We start from the raw sequence: 21,996 nt of genomic DNA on the forward strand, positions 1-21,996 counted from the left end.
CTAGAGGAGGGCTTGGCAACCTGCTCCTGTATTCTTGCCTGGAGAATTCCATGGACAGAGGAGCCTGGTGGGGCTACAGTCCATGGGGTCGCAGAGTCTGGCACAACGCAGCGCAATGTGAGTTTCCAAGTTACCGTCTTCATATATCTCAGCCTTTGTGCCCCCCGGCCTCGGCCCGCCCCGTGCCCGCACCGCCCAGCACTCACTGCAGCCTGGATTCTAGGTGAAAGCATTCAAGCCCACACAAGCAGGCGACTTGACTTCACACCGATGTTTTATATTTGTTTGACGCCAGGGAGCTGGTTATCCCAGGCGGGGTCCAATCATGGGTCCGCGTCCCGATCGCACCAGCAGAAGGGAAACCGACCACAGCACGGCTGCAGCCACGGCTTCCACACGTTGTCCGCCCCGTCCAGCTGCAGCGGAACCGGGCTGAGCGTCCGGCGATGGGCCGCCACGGCCCGGGCCACGGTCTCCACCACCCGGTGGAACGACGGCTCCGTGGCCGGCGTGAGGGCGTGGGCCTCGGAAGGGTCTCGGGACAGGTCAAATAGCAGCGGTGGGGCGTGGTGGGCCACCCCGTCCCCGGAGCAGGGGCACACCGCCTGCCCGTAGCAGGCGCCCGCGCCGTCCGGCTGGAAGACTGGGGTCGTGAAGTGGACTTTCCACACTGCGCCTCCTGGAAGAAGGGCGAGAATTAGTGAACTTAGCTGAATTACTGGATTCAGTTAGTGGACTTAATTGAAGGTTAAGGACGGACAGTGGCCAGTCTTCTGAGCGTGTTTGAGGTGGATGGGACAGGCATGGGCTTCCCTGGTGGCTCGGATGGTAGAGAATCTTCCTGCAATGCAGGAGACCCATGTTGGACCCCTGGGTCCGGAGGAGTCACTGGAGGAGGAGGAGGGCATGGCAACCCACTCCAGTATTCTTGCCCAGAGAATCCCATGGACAGAGGAGCCTGGGGGGGGTTACACACAGTCCATGGGGTTGCCAAAGAGTTTGACACGACTTAGCCACTGAACAACCACGGAACCATAGGCAAGCCTTCCCTTCTCATCGGGGCAGGGTGATTGACAGCTAAAGGATGCTCCGGGGATCGGAAGAAAAATACTGCCAAGTAAAGACGGAAGGAAGTAAAGACAATCACGTGGAAATAAATGAAAGACGTCAAGGAGCACAAAGGAGAGCAGGGGCCAAGCCGGCCTCCGCGTGCGGCGGACTCACGGTCACGTTGGTGCCACCGGGCGGCGTGCAGAAAGCTCTCGCAGTAATGCATGAGGAACTCATGGTCCGAGTACTGCGCGGTCCCCTGGAGCAGGGCCAGCAGGTCCCGGCCGTCCACCACCCTGCAGGCGGGGGCAAGGCGGGGCGGACTCAGGGCGGGGCCGCTGAGAGGTGGGCAAAATCCTTCAGCGAGCCCTGGGCAGGCAGCTGGTATACCATCCACCTGCAGGCAGAACCTTTGGTTGCAAGAGCCTGCAGGGGGCTGAAGCAAAGGTCTACCCAGCCTTATTCTGAATGCACGGATGGGTTAATGTCTGGGAAACAGCTGCTTGGTTTTATACAGATTGGAGCTTTGACTCATCACAGAATATGTGCTGTACTTCCACAAGACCTGGAATCATTCCATAAATATATATAATAAAATGAGTATATACAGTATATATGGGGCTTCCCTGGTGGCTCAGCTCGTAAAGAATCCACCTGCAATGCGGGAGACCTGAGTTCGACCCCTGGGTTGGGAGGATGCCCTGAAGAAGGGAAAGGCTACCCACTCCAGTATTCTGGCCTAGAGAATTCCATGGACTGTATAGTCCATGGGGTTGCAAAGAGTCAGACACGACTGAACGACTTGCACTTCACTCACGATATATATGGGGCTTCCCAGGTGGTAAAGAATCTCCCTGCCAATATAGGAGAAGCAGGTTCTATCCCTGGGTCAGGAAGATCCCCCGGAGAAGGGAATGGCAACCCACTCCAGTATCCTTGCCTGGAGACAGACAGAGGAGCCTGGTGGGCTATAGTCTGTAGCGTCGCAAAGAGTCAGACACAATTGAAGGGACTTAGCGTGCACACATATACAATTATATAATATATATACAATATATAAAATATATCTAAATATATAGTATCTAGGTATCATTTAATATGGGGCTTCCCAGGTGGCTCAGACAGTAAAGAATCTGCCTGCAATGCAGGAGACTGGGGCTCGATTCCTGGTTTAGGAAGATCCCCTGGAGGAGGGCATGGTACCGACTCCAGTCTTCTTGCCTGGAAAATCCCATGGAGAGAAGAGCCTGGCGGGCGACAGTCCACGGGGTTGCAAAGAGTCGGACGTGACTGGGTGACTAATGCTTTCACGTCATCATATAAATTAATTATGTATTCCTCTGTATGTTGGCAACTTTAAGAAATTATTTTATCTTTTTTCTTTTACTCCCAAATTTTCTATAATTTTTGGGGGTACCATGTTCTGCTGCATGTAGGATCTTAGTCCCTGACTAAGGATTGAACCCACAACCCCTGCATTGGAAGTACAGAGTCTCAACCACCGGGCTTCCAGGGAAGTCTCTATAATTTTTAAAGGGAAAAAAAAAAACCGAAAACATCAAAAGTCTCTACCGGGATACATGAAAAGAACTCTCGTGACAAACTCAGTAAAGTATCAGTGCGTTTCAGCGACCAACGTCCTTATACTCAAAAGGCTCTGCTTTTAACTCAGGAGAAGGACGTGTTGTGTACTCTGTAAAGCAGACATTGGAGCCCCTAATGATCAATGCTTTTCCGGGTTCCGATTTCATGGGTGTTTTAGGCCCAATGAAAGGGACAGTGATGTTTGCCACACACGTTGTCTCTAGGCAAAACGGAATTGCCTTCTCTGGGCCGGTCTTTACCTGTCCTGGGGCACCTGGCCGCCCGCCAAGTGGACCACGGTGGGGAAGACGTCCATCAGGCTGGTGGGCTCGTGGATCACGCGGCCGGCCGGCAGGACCCCAGGCCACCGGAATATCCCTGGGACCCGGATCCCGCCTTCCCAGCCGCCCATGCCTTTGCCACCTGTGTTTAAACATCAACAGGAAAGAATGTGATTCAAAATCAGCGGTTGCCTCCCTGGGTGACTAAACTCTTCTGGTCCTTTTAAATCACTCTTTCTGTCCCTCTCTGTTTAATGACATGATGACAATTAGCTCCTACATGGTCAGGTTTTATTTTCCTTATTAATCTGGGCATTGGTTTTCGACCATACTGGGGTCAGGGTGTGAATGTCTCGGGGCACAATTTTGCCCACTCGGAGGTCAGTATATGGACACCTCTGGGGACATTATTCTATCAACCACATGTCTACAAAGGACGTGGACGTCTTTGGGGACATGATTCTGTCCACCACAGTGATCACTGGGGTTCTTCTGATTTTTGTGACTTTGTTTTTGTAAACTCAAATTCCAGAGGAAGGGTTGAGAATAATTGGGAAGAGATGAAGACAGTAGACACATCATCTGGGAATGCCTCACTCACCTTTATATATCCCATTCCAGCCACCGTATTGGTTGTTTCCAAACTGAGCCTCTAAGGATCCCCCGTGATCCGATGTAAAATAAACGAGGGTACTGTTGGTGAACCCTTCTGTGTCCAAAGTATCAAGGATCTGGCCTGCAAAGAACAGATGTGTCTGAGTCAGTCAAAACAGAAGACAGTCTCTCCCCAAATTTTTGGAACGCTTCATGAAAAGGAGTCTTTAGTATGAAAGCGTACTGAGTGACCAGTAATAGAAGTGTGGTATTCCAGTGGGTGTACTCAAAGCTCTGGTTTTTCCAGTGGTCATGTACGGATGTGACAGTTGGACCATAAAGAAAGCTGAGCACAAAAGAACTGATGCTTTCGAACTGTGATGTTGGAGAAGACTCAGGGTTCTTTGGACTGCAAGGTGAAACCAGTCCATCCTAAAGGAAGCCAACCCTGAACATTCATGGGAAGGACTGATGCTAAAACTCCTTTGGCCACCTGATGGGAAGAGCTGACTGACTGGAAAAGACCCCAATGCTGGGAAAGATTGAAGGAAGGAGGAGAAGGGGACGACAGAGGATGAGATGGTTGGGTGGCATCACCGACTCCATGGACATGAGTTTGTGCAACTCCGGAAGACGGTGATGGACAGGGAAGTGTCCTGTGATCCACATGGCTGATAAAATGGCCATTTTACCAGCTGAGACCCAAATGCCATGGGTCCATGGCATGCTGTAGTCCATGGGGTCACAAAGAGTCGGACATGACTCGGAGACGGAACAACCAGAAAGCGTCTTTGATCTAAGATTGATGCATCTCTTTGTATATGCCCCATTCATCCTCCAAACAATTTCAGGAGAGCGACAAGGGTGGATGAGACAGGACGAGGTGGCAAACACTTAACAGTGAGGTAAAAGAAGGTCATAGGGGAGAAGGGAGAGGGAGCAGAGGTGACTGTGAAGCAGGCATTAAAGTGTCTGCGCAGCAGTGAAGCAAAGCTACTTACCCACCATCCAGTCCATCTCTTCGCTGTTGTCCCCGTAGAGCCCGTGGGGACTCCTCCCACGGAAGTTCTCAGTCGTGACAAGAGGGGTGTGGACGTGCAGGAAGGACACGAAGAGGAGGAAAGGTCCTTGCTTGTTTCTGAAAATCGATACAACACGCCAGGCTTTATTTCTTGCTCACTTGCTTCAGTGGACCCAGTTGGGTTCCAGGGAATCATCGTTTAGGAGCATCCATTTTACCACAATTGTCTTTTAGCCAGAACGATTTCACCATGCGGGCTTCCCTGGGGGCTCAGTTGGTAAAGAGTCTGCCTGCAACACAGGAGACCTGGGTTCGATCCCTGGGTCGGGAAGATCCCTTGGAGGAGGAAATGGCAACCCACTCCAGTATTCAGGCCTGGAGAATCCCGAGGACAGAGGAGCCTGGTGGGCTACAGTCCATGGGGTCACAAAGAGTCAGACATGACTCAACAACTAATGGTTTCACTTTTTATTTTTTATATACCTATTAACAAGAGGAGAAGTGGGCAGCAGAGGATGATATGGTTGAATGGCAGCTCATCCGACTGGATGGACATGAGTTTGAGTAAGCTCCGGGAGGTGGTGATGGACAGTGAAGCCTGGTATGCTGCCGTTCATGGGGTCGCAAGGAGTCGGACACCACTGAGCAACCAAACAACACCCTACCCATCATGGAAGAAGGAGATTCGAGATGCGTCTTCACCCTGAAGCTTGCGTCTTCACCCTGAAGCGCCTTTCTGCACTCACCTTTTGAGGAAGGCTGAGACCTCCCGGAGCATGAGTGGCGTCGTCCTCTGAGAGCGCATGGGCTGCTCGGAGATGGAGTGATTCCGCATCAGAAAGCAGTCCGCGTGAGCGATCAGGGCGCCCACCAAACAGGAGGTGGTGAAGAGCAGGAGGCCCACGACGGTCGACCAGATGACTGGAGTCCAGGAGGCCATTATCAGGCGGGTGAGCTTCCCCATCGTGAGCGTGAAGGCGGCCAAGGCCACGAGCTGGGAGCAGATGCTGAGTCGACGCTCCAGGACCGCACGCTTCTCGGATAGTCCCCAGCGCTGGCAGTCTGCCATCATGCTGAACGGCATTCCGTAGAAATGGTCGAAGCCGTGGTTGAGTGGGTGGTGGCAGTGATCGTCGGGAGATGCACAGCTGAGACCCAAATGCCATTTTCCTGGAAAACAGGCAAGAAAAAAAAAAGTGTGCAGATATGACAGTGGTCCTTTTATCCTTCGGTGAGTGGGTATGACGTGCTTGCCGAGTCCTCAGTTCTCTGCTGGGTCATGGGATGAGGTCAGGACGCAGGCAGGTGGGCAGGGGACGGTGTTTGCTGTTATTTCCCCAGGAAGCTGGGCAGGCTCAGTCAAGGCAAGGAGGAGCTTGTGTGTCTGCATTTCTGGTGCCCGTTGTAACTAATCACCGTCTCCCATCTTCTCAGAGTCTGATCGTCCTTTGAGACACCTGTCTGCATCTTGTTTCTCAGTTGAGAACTCCATCACTTTGCCAGCAAAAGTGCATCCAGTCAAGGCTATGGTTTTTCCAGTCGTCATGTATGCATGTGAGAGTTGGACCATAAAGAAGGCTAAGCATCAAAGAACGGATGCTTTTGAGCTGTGGTGTTGGAGAAAACTCTTGAGAGCCCCTTGGACTGCAAGGAGATCCAACCAGTCCATCCTAAAGGGAATCAATCCCGAATATTCATTGGAAGGACTGCTGCTGAAGCGGAAACTCCAATCCCTTGGCCACCTGATGCGAACAGCTGACTCATTTGGAAAGACCCTCATGCTGGGAAAGATTGAAGGCAGGAGAAGGAGGCAACAGAGGAGGAGATGGTTGGATGGCATCACCGACTCAATGGCCATGAGTTTGAGCAAGCTCCGGGAGATAGTGGAGGACACGGAGGCCTGGCGTGCTGCCGTCCATGGGGTCAGAAAGAGTCAGACACAACTGAGGCATGGAACATCACCGACAGATTAGAACTCCATGTGGGCTGCACTGGGGACCTTAGAGAGACTTTGCTTCCTGCTGAAAATTTGTTATCATCACACCTGTGATGCCTCCAGTGCCGTCTTGTAGATGATTTGCAGTTATATTTTTTTAATGTTTATTTCATATTGGAGTCTTATTGACTAACAGTGTTCTGTTAGTTTCAGATGTACGGCAAAGTGAATCAGTGATACATATGCACATATATCTTCTTTTTAAAAGGTTTCCTCAGTTAGATTATTACAGAAAATTGAGCGGAGTTCCCTGTGCTGTCCAGCAGGTCCTTGCTGGTTCTCCATGTTAAATACAGCAGTGTGTCCATGTCCATCCCAAACTCCCTGACTATCCCTTCCCCCATCCTTCTCCCCTGGTGACCATAAGGTTACTACAGAGCATTGAGCAGAGTTCCCTGTGCTGTCCAGCAGGTCCTTGATGGTTCTCCATGTTAAATACAGCAGTGTGTCCATGTCCATCCCAGACTCCCTGAATATCCCTTCCCCTATCCGTCCTCCTGGGAGCTGTAAGGTTATTACAGAGTATTGAGCAGAGTTCCCTGTGCTGTCCAGCAGGTCCTTGCTGGTTCTCCATGTTAAATACAGCAGTGTGTCCATGTCCATCCCAAACTCCCACTCTAATCCCCACCCAATTTCTAAGCTTTTAAATCATAGTGCATCAGAAAATTGTATGAAATGCCAAATATCTCATTAAGCTGATATTTCTGGCACATCTACTTTGCATGGAGCAACCTGGGTAGCAACATTCCAGCATGAGTGGAGCTTTCTGTCCAGTGAGAAATTCTGCTGCGTTTCCCAACTATTTCATTTGCAAACTTTTTAGTTGAACTGAAAGTGAAAGTCGCTCAGTCGTGTCCAACACTTTGTGACCCCCTCCATGGACTATCCCGGAGAAGGCAATGGCAAGCCACTCCAGTGCTCTTGCCTCGAAAATCCCATGGATGGAGGAGCCTGGTAGGCTGCAGTCCATGGGGTCACTCAGTTGGACACGACTGAGCGACCTCACTTTCACTTTTCACTTTCACGCATTGGAGAAGGAAATGGCAACCCACCCCAGTGTTCTTGCCTGGAGAATCCCAGGGACGGGGGAGCCTGGTGGGCTGCTGTCTATGGGGTCGCACAGAGTCGGACACGACTGAAGCGACTTAGCAGCAGCAGCAGCATGGACTATCCAGTCCATGGAATTCTCCGGGCCAGAATACTGGAGTGCTTAGCCTTTCCCTTCTCCAGGGGAATCTTCGCAACCCAGGGATCAAACCCAGGTCTCCCGCATTACAGACAGATTCTTTACCAGCTGATCCACCACGGAAGCCCAAGAATACTGGAGTGGGTAGCCTATCCCTTCTCCAGGGGATCTTCCCAACCCAGGAATGAAGCAGGGTCTCCTGTATTGCAGGTGGATTCCTTACAACTGAGCTATCAGGGAAGCCCATATGTCAATTAAATGTCCCTATAAAAATAATGTGCTCAATACTGTTTGACTGGCTCCGACTATAGTTCTTTGGATATTGCCAACAGAATTCGGATCGTCTAAAATACTTTGGCCACCTCATGCGACGAGTTGACTCACTGGAAAAGACTCTGATGCTGGGAGGGATTGGGGGCGGGAGGAGACGGGGACGACAGAGAATGAGATGGCTGGATGGCATCACCGACTCGATGGACGTGGGTTTGAGTGAACTCCGGGAGCTGGTGATGAACAGGGAGGCCTGGCGTGCTGTGATTCATGGGATCGCGGAGAGTTGGACGTGACTGAACTGAACTTAACTGAGCTGAAACTGAGTTCAGTCTAAAAGTTTTCAGAAGAAAAAGATAGTAATGTGCTTAACCCTTAGAAAGTGTACATACCTATGAGTCCGGTGGTATAGCCTTTAGCTTTCAGTATTTTTGCAAAAGTTATTTCACTGGGCGGAAGTCCTCCAGAGGCCGCTGTCCACTGAAGAACACGGAGACCGTCACTGGAAACCATACCTTTGATCAACGGTGTTCAGAGAGACGTTACAATCAGACATCAAGTTGCATCATCACTGCTGTTGTTAAGAGTTAGTCTCTCAGTCCTGTCTGAGACTTTGTGACCCCATGGACTGTAGCCCCCCCCCAGGCTCCTCGGTCCACGGGATTCTCCAGGCAAGAATACTGGAGTGGGTTGCCATGCCCTTCTCCAGGGGATCTTCCTGTCCCAGGGATCGAACCTGGGTCTCCTGCACTGCAGGCAGATTCTTTACAGTCTGAGTCACCTACTTCGTGGGATTCTCCAAGCACAACTACCAGAGTGGATTGCCATGCCCTTCCACAGGGGATCTTCCCATCCCAGGGATCAAACCTAGGTCTCCTGCACTGCAGGCAGATTCTTTACGGTCTGAGTCACCTACTTAATATCTTCTTTTTATTTACTTGGCTGTGCTGGGTCTTAGGTGGGCCCACAGGATCTGTTAACTGTGTGTGTGAACTCTTAGTTGCAGGATGTGGGGTCTTAGTTTCGTGAGCAAGGATCGAACTCAGGGCCCCTGCGCTGGGTGCACAGTCAGCCACTGGACCACCAGGGAAGTCTCTACTCTTATTATTTAATTCGGAGTATTTGCTGGAAATCTCCGTGACTCAACATGCCATGAAAAATTTAACCTTCCAACATGAGTTGACCTCATGGGGTTTTTTTCTGGCATCGTCACCCAGTGTACTTTCTTTAAAAAAAAAATTTTTTTATGTCCATTTTATTTTTTGGCTGCACGGGCCCTTCGTGACTGACGGCGGGCTTTTCTCTAGTTATGGCGACTTTGGCTTTAATGGAGACACTGTTTCAGTTTGTGGGTGAAAGGCGCTCAGTCGTGTCTGACTCTTTGCGACCCCGTGGACTGTACAGTCCATGGGATTCTCCAGGCCAGAACTGCTGGAGTGGGTAGCTGTGCCCTTCTCCAGGGGATCTCCCCAGCCCAGGGATTGAATGCAGTCTCTTGCATTGCGGGCAGGTTCTTTACCATCTGAGCCACCAGGGAACCCTTTGAACTGTGTGGTTAAATACAGTAAACATAGGATATTGTATATTATGTGACTTTGACCACAATTAAACAAAAACAGAAAAAAAAAAATACAGGGTGACTTGAAGCATTCTCCAGACTCTGAACTGAACAATTCATGCCTGATTAGTTACAGAGAGTGTGTTCCTGTCCAGTGTGTGGTTAGATGGAAGGACCAACCTGATCGGAGCGGGTATCTGCCCGTTAAAAACGCCGCTCTACTTGGGGTGCACACAGAGGCAGCGGCCAGATGCTGGGTGAGCCTCACGCCATCCGCTGCAAGGCGGTCGATGTTTGGAGTCCTGTGGAAGGAAACATTAACTCTCTTAATCCTTAGCAAACCAACACATGGTTTGTTTTTCTTTCCATAAAGCAGAGTGACATCCTACTTGATAGAAAACCTGGCAGTTTACCAGTGAATAACTCCCTAAGTTCCTGTGCGGGCTCATTCAATCGTGTCCAACTCTTTGTGACCCCGTGGACTGTAGCCCGCCAGGCTCCTCTGTCCATGGGATTCTCCGGGCAGGAATACTGGAGTGGGTTGCCTCAATCTACTCCAGGGGATCTTCCCGACCCAGGAATCGAACCTGAGTCTCCTACAGTGGCAGGTGGATTCTTTACTGCCTTATCAAAAGGCAATGACTTTGCAGAGGTCAGGATGGACCTAGAGGTTGTCCTACGGAGTGAGGTGAGTCAGAAACGTAAAAATATCGTATATGAGCGCAGGTACGTGGAATCTAGAAAGGTGGTACCAACGAACCTGTTTGCAGAGCAGAAATAGAGACGCAGATGTCGAGACTAATGGTGTGGATACCAAGCAGGGAATGAGGGGTGGGGCGGTGGGGTGGGATGACTGGGGAGTTTGGGATTGACATATAGACCCTACTGATACTATGGGCTTCCTAGGTGGTGCTAGTGGTAAAGAGCCCACCTGCCCATGCAGGAGACTCGGGTTCGAGCCCTGGGTTGGGAAGATCTCCTGGAGGAAGGCGTGGCAACCCACTCCAGTATTCCTGCCTGGAGAATCCCGTGGACAGGTGAGCCTGGTGGGCTACAGTCCATGGGGTCACAGAGAGTTGGAGATGACTGAGGCAAGTTAGCATGATACTATGTATAAAATCAGAAATGACTGAAGCGACTTAGCGAGATACTACGTATAAAAGAGATAACTAGTCAGAACCTACAGTACAGCACGGGGAACTCTGCTCAATGCTCCATGGTGACCTAAATGGGAAAGAGAATCCAAAAGGAGAGGGGATACAGGTACACGTCTAGCTGATTCACTTTGCTGTACAGCAGAAACTGATACAACATCGGAAAGCAACTATACTCCATTAAAAATTAATAACAAAACAAAACAAAAAAACTCCAAACAAACAGCAGCAAAACTTCAAATGTCTTCCGAACCATCAAAGAAGCGTCAGCTGCAGAATTGTTTTTCAATGTCTGACCACACCCCTCTGCATGCAGGATCTCAGTTCCCTGAGCGGGAATCGAACCTGCGTCCCTTGTGTTGGAAGGCGGAGTCTTAACCACTGGACCACCAGGAAAATGCCATCCAACTGCATTGTTTATCAAACGCTTCCACACTGTCCTACTGAGGCTGAGATGGACTCAATAGAACATCCAGAGTTGAGAGTCCAGGGTGACTCCTCACTTAGGACTTTCAGTCTTTTTTATTTTAACATTTTTTTTTATATATGGGTGCATCATTGATTTCACAATGTTGCATTAATCTCTGCTGTAGAGTAGAGCGACTTGGTTATACTCTACGTTTGAGCTGGCCTGAGTGCAGACTTGGAAACAATGCAAGACTGAAGTGCTTTCACTGGCTGGGTCGCCTCCGACTCTTTGCCACCCCACGGTCTGTAGCCCCTCCAGGCTCCTCTGTCCATGGGATTCTCCAGGCAAGAAGAGTGGAGTGGGTTGCCATGCCCTCCCCTCAGGGGATCTTCCCGACCCAGGGATGGAACCCACATCTCCTGCACTGGAGATGCAAACTCCTTACCACTAAGCCACATGAGAAGCCCGATACAGGACAAAGAAAGGATGTGTGCACAGCTCTGTTCACGTTTGAATTGCCTGGAGCAAAGGTCAGACGGCTTGTCGTGGACCTCTGCACCCGGGTGTCAGAGAAGCCCGCTCCCCGGTCCTTGCCTGATGCTGGTGTTGCCGTAGCAACCGACATCTCCGATGCCGAGATCGTCTGCCATCAGAAGGAGGATGTTTGGCCGGGGGCCGGGTGGAGGGCCGCAGGCTGAGGGTTTCGGACCCAGAAGCGCAGCGACGGTGAGAGCCAGCCAGCTCCTGAAAGATAAGGGCCAGACAAGGCTGCGTGCGGGCTTCCATCTAAGTACACAGCTTCTGTGACCTGAAAGCTGGGGGCACTTGTTCCGGGGACTGATAGGGGCGTCCCGGTACAGGAGAGCTCGAATACATCTCTTACGCATTTGATTCGCTTTTCTTCTTTTTGAAAATATATGTTATATTACATTAAATATAACATATTAATTAAATGCATATTATATATATCTATTATCATCCCATTTCAGAAGAGTCTGAATACATCTCTTAGGCATTTGATTCTATTTTCTTCTTCTTAAACCTGTATGTTGCTGCTGCTGCTGCTAATTCACTTCAGTCTTGTCCAACTCTGTGTGACCCCACAGACGGCAGCCCACCAGGCTCCGCCGTCCCTGGGATTCTCCAGGCAAGAACACTGGAGTGGGTTGCCATTTCCTTCTCCAATGCGTGAAGGTGAAAAGTGAAAGTGAAGTCGCTCAGTCGTGTCCGACTCTTAGCGACCCCTTGGACTGTAGCCCACCAGGCTCCTCTGTCCATGGGATTTTCTAGGCAAGAGTACTGGAGTGGCTTGCCATTGCCTTCTCCGTAAATATAATATCTATTAATTAAATGTATATTATGTTTTTTTATATATAATATATCTATTATCATCCCATTTCAGAAGAGTTTGAATACATCTCTCTGGCATCTGATTCTTTTTAGAAATGTTATATTATATTAGATATAATATATATTAATTAAATATATATTATACTATGTTAAATATAATACATATATTATCATCCTATTTCAGAAGACTTTGAATACATCTCTCAGGCATTCAATATTTTTTCTTCTTTTTTTAGTTAAATGTATATTATATTAAATATAATATATATATGTGTTATCATCCTGTTTCTGATGAAAACATCTGTTAGGCATTTTCTTTTTCTTAAAGGCAACTTGTACATTTTTTGGATATTAGCATTGAATTTCAGAAGAGGTTGGATACGTGTCTTAAGCATTTGATTTTTCTTCTTTTTTTTCTCTTTGAGACCCCATGGACGATACAGTCCATGGCATTCTCCAGGCCAGAATACTGGAGTGGGTCACCTTTCCCTTCTCCAGGGGATCTTCCCAACCCAGGGATCAAACCTAGGTCTCCCGCATTGTGGGCAGATTCTTTACCAACTGAGCCACCAGGGAAGCCTTAAATATATATTATATTATCTTCCCATTTCAGAAGAGTTTGGATACATCTCTTAGGCATTTTATTTTTTGTTAAAAGCAACTCATACTTTTTTTTTAATATTAGGTTTGAATTTCAGAAGAGCCTAAATACATGTCTTAAGCATTTCATTTTTCTTATTTTTTTTTGTTAAAAATGACTCACACTTTTTTTAATATTATCATCTCATTTCAGAAGAACTTGAGCACATCTCTTAGGCATTTGAGTTCCCCCCCCCCTTTTTTTTTTTTGGTTAAAAAACAACTCTGCTCTTAATTTATATATATATTATCATCCCATTTCAGATTTGAATACATCTTTTAGGCATTTGATTTTTTTTTCCCTTTTTTAGTTAAAAACAACTCACATTTTTTTAATATTATGATCTCATTTCAGAAGAGCCTGAGTACACTTCTTAGGCATTTAATTTTTTTCTTTTTTAGTGAAAGACAACTCACACTTTTTAACATATATATTATCATCACATTTCAGAAGAGTTTGAATATATCTTTTAGGCATTTGACTTGTTTTTTTGGTTAAAAACACTCATACTCCTTTTTAAAAAAAATATTATCAATCCATTTCAGATTTCAGATAGTTAAAAGTAACTACTCACACTTTAAAAATATATATTATCATCCCATTTCAGAAGAGTTTGAATACATCTCTTATGGCTCAAATACATTCCCTGGTGGCTCAGCTGGTAAAGAATCTGCCTGCAATGTGGGAGACCTGGGTTCGATCCCTGGGTTGGGAAGATCCCCTGGAGAAGGGAAAGGCTACCCACTTCAGGATTCTGGCCTGGAGAATGCCATGGACTGTATCGTCCACGTGGTTGCAAAGAGTTGGACACGACTGAGTGACTTTCACTTTCTTAGGCATTTGATTTTTTTTTTTAGTTAAAGCAACTCACACTTTTAAAATATATAGTATCCATCCCATTTCAGAAGAGTTTGAATACATCTCTTAGGCATTTGAATTTTTTGTTTTTCTTTTTTTTTTTTTTCAGGCAGTCCAGCAGTTAAGATTTCACCTTCCATTGCAGGGAGGACAGCTTTGATCCCTGGTCGGGAAGCTGAGATCCTACATGCCTGGGGGCCAAAAACCCAAAACATAATACGGAAGCAGTATTGTCATACATTCGACAACACGCACTCAGCTGCTCAGTCGTGTCTGACTCTTTGTGACCCCACGGACTGCAGCCCTCCAGGCTCCTCTCTCCGTGGGATTCTCCAGGCAGGAATACTGGAGTGGGTTGCCATGCCCTCCTCCAGGGCATCTTCCCGACCCAGGGATGGAACCCAGATCTCCTGCAACGCAGGCAGATTCTTTACCATGTGAGCCCCCAGGGAACTCCAAGGGGCGTTGATCAGTGACTAACTGAGAAGATCACTTTACTGTCAGTGGATTCTGAGAAGATGACTGGAAGAGATGCAGAGGCAGATGGTGAAGATGACCGACTGCACCCAGCCCTGTCTTACCAAGAGTGTTCCAGACGCGACATGGCCTCTCTTTCCTTGTATTTCCTGTAAGAAATAAAGAGATGCATACTCACATGGGCAGCAGAAGCTCAAATATTGATAATGCAGTAAGGCATATCATAATAATGCAGTAAGTGATGTAACGGTTCAGTGGTAAAAAAATAAAGAATCTGCCTGCAATGAAGGACACGTGGGTTCAGTCCCTGGGTCGGGAAGATCCCCTGGAGGAGGAAATGGCAACCCACTCCAGTCTTCTTGCCTGGAGAATCCCATGGACAGAGGAGCCTGGCGGGCTACAGTCCATGGGGTCGCAAAGAGTCGGACACAGCTGAGCACGCAGGCAATCCTGCGAGGCCAGTCAGCTTAGGACACTGAGTATACTCAAGAGTTTCAACAACAAGAGGGAAAAGTTTGATTCTGCTAATAGCCTGTGAAAATTACTAAAAACCCATAAAGGAAGGCTCTTCCTGGAAATTTCCTAGTAATCGAGTAGTTAAGACTGTGTGCTTCCAGTGGGTTCAATTCCTGGTAGGAAAAGCTAACATCCTGCATGCTGGCCAGGGTGGCCAAAACAACAGCAACAAAAAAAAACCGAACAGGGGCTTCCCTGGTGGCTCAGCGGTGACAAATCCACCTGCCAATGCAGGGGACGCTGGTTCCATCCCTGGGTTGGAAAGATCCCTCTTGCCGATGAACAGTGAAGACCCTGAGTCACAAATACTTAAGTCTGCAAGCTCTAGAGCCCGAGATCTTCTAGAAGAGGAGCCCCACAATGAGAAGCCCCCTGCACCCCAACTAGAGAGTTGCCCCCGCCCACTGCCAGTGCGGAAAAGCCCAGATACGGCAAAGAAGACACAGCATAGCCATAAGTAGTAAATCAATTAATCTGGAAACAAAACAAAGAACCAAAGCAGTGCTCTTCCCTACGGAAGAAGCTTTACAGACACTGAACACCGTCTCCAGAGCATAGAACGTGGACTTCGTTAGATGTAGCTTAGGACAGAAAGGGTGATTGCTTTTGAGGCCCCAAAACAGACCACGTTTTCTCCATTGCAGTGTGTAAGTTCCCAAGGCGTTCTGGATTCAGGCGTGGATGCTGGAAGCCTGGTTCAGTCCAGATGGACCCTGAGTCCCACATATGGAGCCAGAAAGCAAGGTTTTCCCTGGTGGCTCAGTAGTTAAAGAACCCACCTGCCAATGTAGGAGACGCAGGTTCGATCCCTGGGTCAGGAAGCTCCCCTGGAGGAGGAAATGACAACCTTCTGCAGTCTTCTGGCCTGGAGAATCCCACGGATGGAGGAGCCTGGTGGGGCTACAGTCCAAGAGGTCGTAAGCGTCAGACCTGACTCAGAGACTGAACGACAATAGCAAGCAAACCCATGTTTCCTGTGAAGGTTCTAGAATCCTCGGACCCCACCCAGGTCGTGGTTCACTGCTCCTGTTTGCACAAACTCGGGACGAAGCGGATGTTCCAGTTCAGCGGCAGGCTGGAGGCGCGTTCAGTTTGATGAGGCCCGGAATGCCCTCGAGGTAGGTCCTTGGATCAGGTGGGGCCAGTGTGCAAACCACGTGTGTGCTCAGTCGTGCCCGAGTCTCTGCGACCCCACGGACTGCAGCCCACCAGGCTCCTCCGTCCCTGGGATTCTCCAGGCAAGAATACTACACTGGGTTGCCATGCCCTCTTCCAGGGGATCTTCCCAACCCAGGGATCGAATCCACAACTCTTGTGTCTCTTGCCCTGCAGGCAGGTTGGTTACCACTGAACCACCTGGCAAGCCTGTCCAAGCAATGCCCTTGGGGCCAGACTGCAGGAGGTAGGCTGGAGTGGGTATGTCCTCGTTGGAACGCTCTTTCACCTTGACCAGGAAAAGAAAAAAAAAAAAAACACCTGGTTTGGGGTTTCTGCCTTTTGTGTCTGAGTCCTGCTGCTGCTGCTAAGTCACTTCAGTTGTGTCTGACTCTGTGTGACCCCATAGACGGAAGCCCACCAGGCTCCCCCGTCCCTGGGATTCTCCAGGCAAGCGGCTGAGTCCTAATGTGACTTTAAAAAAAAGAAAAATGTAAGGGCTTTCCCAGTGGCCCAGTGGTAAAGAATCTACCTGCCGGAGAGGGAGACACGGGTTCGACCTCTAGTCTGGGAAGATCCCACGTGCCACGGAGCAGCAGCTGACTGAGCCGGTGCTCTCGAGGCCGCGAGCTGCAGCTGCAGAAGCTTGGAGCCCGTGCTCGGCGAGAAGACAAACCACTGCAGTGAGAAGCCCGCAGACCACAGCTCAAGAGGAGCCCCTGCTCGCCGCCACTAGAGAAAACTCCTTGAGCAGCAATGAAGAACCAGCACAGTCCAAAGTCAATCAATAAATAACATTTCCAAAAATTTAAAAAAGAATCTTAAGATTGCCCGCCCCGCCCCCGGTGGCCCACTGGTTAGGATTCCACGCTGCTAATTCTGCGTCCAGTTTCAATCCCTGGTCAGAGACCAAAGATCCTGCGAGCCTTGAGGTGCGAGCAAAAAAAGAAAGAAAAAGAGAGGAACAAAAAAAAAAGAAAGTAGAACATGTGTTTATCAACAACGTGACGATAAATATTTTGGACTTTTTGCCAAGGTGGTCTTGTTGCGGCCACTTCTTTCTGCCATTGCAGCAGGATGTGACCCCCGACCATCCAGACGGCTGACCTTGTCCGTCAATAAAACTGGATTTCCAAAGGCAGGCTGAGTTTGTGGAAGGCACCAGAGGTTTCTGATCCCCGACATAAAGGAAGCAGGATAAAGGAAAATGCAAAATGAAGTGATAAGAAATCGATATGACGTGATCTCTAATACATATTTTTTCATTTTTAATTCTGGTGAAAATGACAGTCGCTCAGTTGTGTCCGACTCTTTGCGACCCCGTGGACTATACATAAGTCCATGGAATTCTCCAGGCCAGAATACTGGAGTGGGTAGCCTTTCCCTTCTCCAGGGGATTCTTCCCAATCCAGAGATTGAACCCAGGTCTCCCGCATTGCAGGCGGATTATTTACCAGCTGAGCCACCAGGGAAGCCCAAGGATACTGGAGTGGGTAGCCTTTCCCTTCTCCAGCAGATCTTCCCAACCCAGGGATCGAACCCAGGTCTCCCATGTTGCAGGCAGTTGCAAGCAACTGAGACATAAGGGAAGCCCTGATTGCTTTTTAATTGTGGTAAACACACTTAATTAAAACTAAAAAAGATTTATATGGAAGATCATGTCATATCAATATGAAATTCCTTCCCAAGTGGCACTAGTGGTAAAGAGCCCGCCTGCCAACGCAGGAGACCTGAGTTCGATCCCTGGGTCGGGATGATCCCCAGGAGGAGGAAATGGTAACCCTGTCCAGGATTCTTGCCTGGAGAATCCCATGGACAGAGGAGCCTGGCGGGCTACAGTCCATGGAGTTGCAAAAGAGCCGGACAGGTCGTGGCGACTAAACAGCAACAAACAAGACATTGCAGAATTTCCCGTCTCCATCCTGACGTGCATAGCGCAGTAGCAGTGAGCACGGTCACGTCATTCGTTGTACAAGCGTCCCCTCTGCCCACGTTCGGAACTAGTTCATCTCCGCAGACCCAGACTGTGTCCCCATTAAACACTCTCCTGCCCTCCCTGCTCCCCCAGCCCACGGAGCCCACTCTGCTGCTTTCTGTCTCCTTGAATCGGATAAGTCTCTGCCACTTATACCCATGAACTGTACACTGTCTGTCCTTTCCTGGCCGGCGTTAAATCTCACATAGCGAAATGTCCGCAAGGTTGGCCCACGTTGTACCCTGTGCAGAATTCCCCAACGTGGCGAAATGATATTCTGTTGTGTGGATGGACCATGTCATCTATATATGCAGTATTTTGTTGTTGCTGAGTCGCTCAGTCATGTCCAACTCTTTGCGACCCCGTGGGGGCCGTAGCCTGCTAAGCCCCTCTGTCCATGGGATTCTCGAGGCAAGGATCCTGGAGTGAGTTGCCATTTCTTTCTCCAGGGAAATCTTCCAGATCCAGGGATCAAACCTGGGTCTCCTGCTTTGGCAGGTGGATTGTTTACCGCTGAGCCACCGGGGAAGCCTGTATATCCAGGATTTTTTTTTTAATGAAAAAGATAACATGGAAACTAACATTACTATATGTAGCATAGATAGCCAATGGTAATTTGCTGCATGGCTCAGGAAACTCAAACAGGGGCTCTGTATCAATCTAGAGGGGCGGGAGATGGGAAGAAGTTTCAAAAGGGAGGGGACATATGTATACCTATGGCTGATTCATGCTGAGGTTTGACAGAAAACAGCAAAATTCTTTAAAGCAATCATTCCTCAATAAAAAATAGATTTAAAAAAAGAGAAAGAGTCAGGATAGCATTTAGTATGCTACTAACTGCACCAAACAATAATAGGAAAAGGGAAGTGTTAAGTTAGTCATGTCTGACTCTTTGCGACCCTTTGGACTGTTAGCCCACAAGATTCCTCTGTGCATGGGATTCTCCAGGCAAGAACACTGGAGTGTGTTGCCACTTCCTACTCCATGAAAAGGGAGTTTATCTGTTTGTCTACAAAACCATCTGGTGGCAACAGGAGTTTTCTGAGTCTCATTCCTTGGGCTAATCTTCTACTTCTCTTTTCCTGGATACCCAGTAAAGATGGAATGTCACTGACTGACTGGGTGACATTACGTGTAGTGAAAATGCCGGTCCCTGGCAGCCTCTTTGTGGCCATGAGGAACCATAGAGACATGAGGGAAGCCCAGTGATGGCTCTTGGGGGAGTTACTGACCGTTGATGTGGCATGGCTTGTGCAGTGACCCTGAACTCTGCTCAAGAGTGGAAGAGAGATTGGCTTGTGTGGCCTCCATGGTGGGGTGGGCTTCTGAGCTGGGGGGTCATCATCCTTCTCCCAGCTGAGCTGTCCCGGAGGAACCCGACGATGTTTACGGAGGCAACCTTGCAATGTGTAGGTGAATACATTCCAGAGATAATAGCAGAGTCAAAGTCATTAAGAGACTACACCTTAATTGTTCTCAACACACAAAAAGCAATGGAAACTGTGAGGATACTGCAGTGTTGGCGCCCGCGATCGACACAACCGTATTGCAACACATAGGAGTATCAAACTGTCCCTTTGTACAGGGCAGACTCTCACAATGTTATCTGCTATTTATATCTCCATTTAAAAAAAAAATAGGATACAGGAAAAGAGAAAGAAAGCCCTTCAGTGAAGTAGTACCTATAATTTAGCCTTTGATGCTCTTCCAGGGAAGAAAGAATTGCAAGCCCCTGGGTTTCTGGCCACCCTCCAGACCCCGGGGCGGCATGCCTCGCTTCTCCACTACGCTCCGGGCTCCGTTCCCAAACCCACTTCAGTTTTGAATGTCAGCATCTCTTTAGTGCCCAGTCCCCCACGCTCTGAAATGTCTTAGCATCTGAGAGATCAACTCTGCAGAGCATTGCTCTGTGTGCGACCCCGGTGGACTGTAGCCCACCAGGCTCCTCTGACCGTGGTATTTTCCAGGCAACGATACTGGCGTGGGTTGCCATGCCCTCCTCCAGGGGATCTTCCCGACCCAGGGATCGAACCCAGGTCTGGCAAAGTCTTTACTATCTGAGCCACCAGGGAAGCCCTCTCTTTCGCTGTTTAATTCTGCAGTCCTTCCAGAAACCCCACCCCGAGGCACCATCTGACATGGATATCTTTGTTTTCTATTTTTTTTTTTTAAGAAAATTTGCCTGCCAAGTACAGCCAGATCCCAGAGGGGTGCCAGGCGGCCACGTGTGGGCTGAGGGTCACCAGCCAGGCTGGCTGCTGCTTGGAGAACAAATCAAGAAAAACGGGTTACCTGCAGGGCCGTCTCGGGGCCGGGCAGCCGAGGTCAGCAGGCGGCGGGAGATGTGATCTCAGGCTCTGACCCGGGGAGGTCCCTGCGGTCCACGCATGTGCGACTGATTAACTCTCCGGAGTGACAGCGGTCCTGCCTGAACCAAGTTAGGTTGTGCACAGACTCAGCAAGCCTTACACTCTGCAAAATAGCACAGAAGATCTTCTGTAGGGAGGGCCTGTCGTCCAGCCTTTTTTTTTTTTTTTGCCTGTCGACAGAAGATCTTCTGTGCCCCTTGAGAAGATGGTAACGCTTGCCAAGGGATCTCCGACAGCTGGAAACACTGAGCCTTTTCATTCACAAGTAGGGCTGGCCCGCATCCGGCACATCGCTCACGTCACACGGGGCGTTTGCTGGGCCCTGTCCCAAAGCAGGGACGCCGTTGCCTTGAAAATGCCCCCTTGCACAAGTCCTGAAATGTCTGTGGTTTTCCCCTTCTCTCGCGTCTGCTTCCGAAATGGAAAGACAGAGGGCAACTCTGAGGAGGCTTTAGCTCCTTCTGTGTGTGCAAACAAAAGGTTGATCACCTGAAACGGAAATGCTGTTGCTGAGCCCTGAAACACGCCAGGATTCTGGGCCTCCGGTCGAAAGGGGCAGTGATGAGGCTTGATCGCTCAGAGCTCTGGTGTGACAAAGGTTTCTTCAAGTATGCAAGAGACAGACAAAGCTGATACAGACATCAGAAGGGGGCAGAAAGAGTGACCCCCACCCCTTGCTGGTTTTCAGCAAGCCATTGGATGTCTCTTCAGTTCAGTTCAGTTCAGTCGCTCAGTCGTGTCCGACTCTTTGCGACCCCATGAATCACAGCACGCCAGGCCTCCTCTGTGTCTCTTAGAAAGCTATTAATCAGATAAGAGAGGCACCTCGAAGCTGAGGAGGAGTCTCACAGACCCCTCTCCCACAATGTGCATTTTTAGATAGCTTAGCACAAGCTGTGTCATCCCCCAGCCACAAAACAATTGACACGGATCCTGGTTTGTTGAGCTATTATCAGCCCAAGGTTTGAGAAAAGGAAAAAAAAAAAAAGTTAGTCTTAGGTGGAATCGTTTTGAAGAAAGGCAAATCTCAAAGCAAACACATAGTTTCATTCGTGTAGCTTAAGGAAAACATTTCCATAAGAAGAATGCATTGCTTAGCTCAGGGTTCGAGAAAAGTTAAGTTCAGGTGGAACCGGGTGTCGTCATGGCAGCAGAGAATTTTAAGAGAAACCTCCTTTTAATTTTGTACGCTGCTGCTGCTAAGTCACTTCAGTCATGTCCGACTCTGTGTGACCCCGTAGACGGTAGCCCACCAATCTCCCCATCCCTGGGATTCCCCACTGGAGAAGGGAAAAAAATCCGGCACTTGCACTTTGTCTCCTCCTGCCGCTTAAGGGTGAGATTAAAAATGTCTGACACTTGCAGCCTCTTCCCTGTGTTTGGAGACCCGTGGACTGTTACCCTCTCAATACGTGACCATCTGTGTAAACTCCTTTTCAGCGTCATGCCATTTTTCTTTTCTGTTGGCGAGGGGAAACATTTTCCCATATGGTGGCAGAACATATATTTCTTTTTTTTTAAATTAATTTTTATTGGAGTAGAGTTGATTTACA

The 21,996-nt window shown here is 48.9% G+C and overlaps 1 protein-coding gene across 2 annotated transcripts; it reads right to left on the reverse strand.

Annotated features, from left to right (window-relative positions):
- Positions 1 to 261: 261 nt before the first annotated feature.
- On the reverse strand, positions 262 to 21,164 carry LOC129564508 (arylsulfatase L). 2 transcript variants are annotated; one of them, XM_055438557.2, is made up of 11 exons: positions 20,367 to 21,164; positions 14,533 to 14,577; positions 11,698 to 11,847; positions 9,721 to 9,842; positions 8,375 to 8,497; positions 5,277 to 5,700; positions 4,511 to 4,647; positions 3,517 to 3,651; positions 2,895 to 3,057; positions 1,225 to 1,346; positions 262 to 679 (listed from the first exon to the last, which is right to left on the reverse strand). In XM_055438557.2, the coding sequence occupies exons 2-11, from the start codon at positions 14,553 to 14,555 to the stop codon at positions 324 to 326; spliced, it is 1,755 nt and encodes a 584-aa protein (XP_055294532.2). In that variant the 5' UTR covers positions 14,556 to 14,577; positions 20,367 to 21,164; the 3' UTR covers positions 262 to 323. The 2 variants fall into 2 exon arrangements, with proteins under 2 accessions (XP_055294532.2, XP_055294531.2); XM_055438556.2 differs by lacking the exon at positions 20,367 to 21,164 and adding an exon at positions 15,724 to 15,908.
- Positions 21,165 to 21,996: the final 832 nt, after the last annotated feature.

The sequence above is a fragment of the Moschus berezovskii genome, chromosome Y (genome assembly GCF_049115385.1).
Source record: "Moschus berezovskii isolate FMDL1 chromosome Y, NW_MosBer_1.0, whole genome shotgun sequence".
Classification (NCBI taxonomy): domain Eukaryota; kingdom Metazoa; phylum Chordata; class Mammalia; order Artiodactyla; family Moschidae; genus Moschus; species Moschus berezovskii.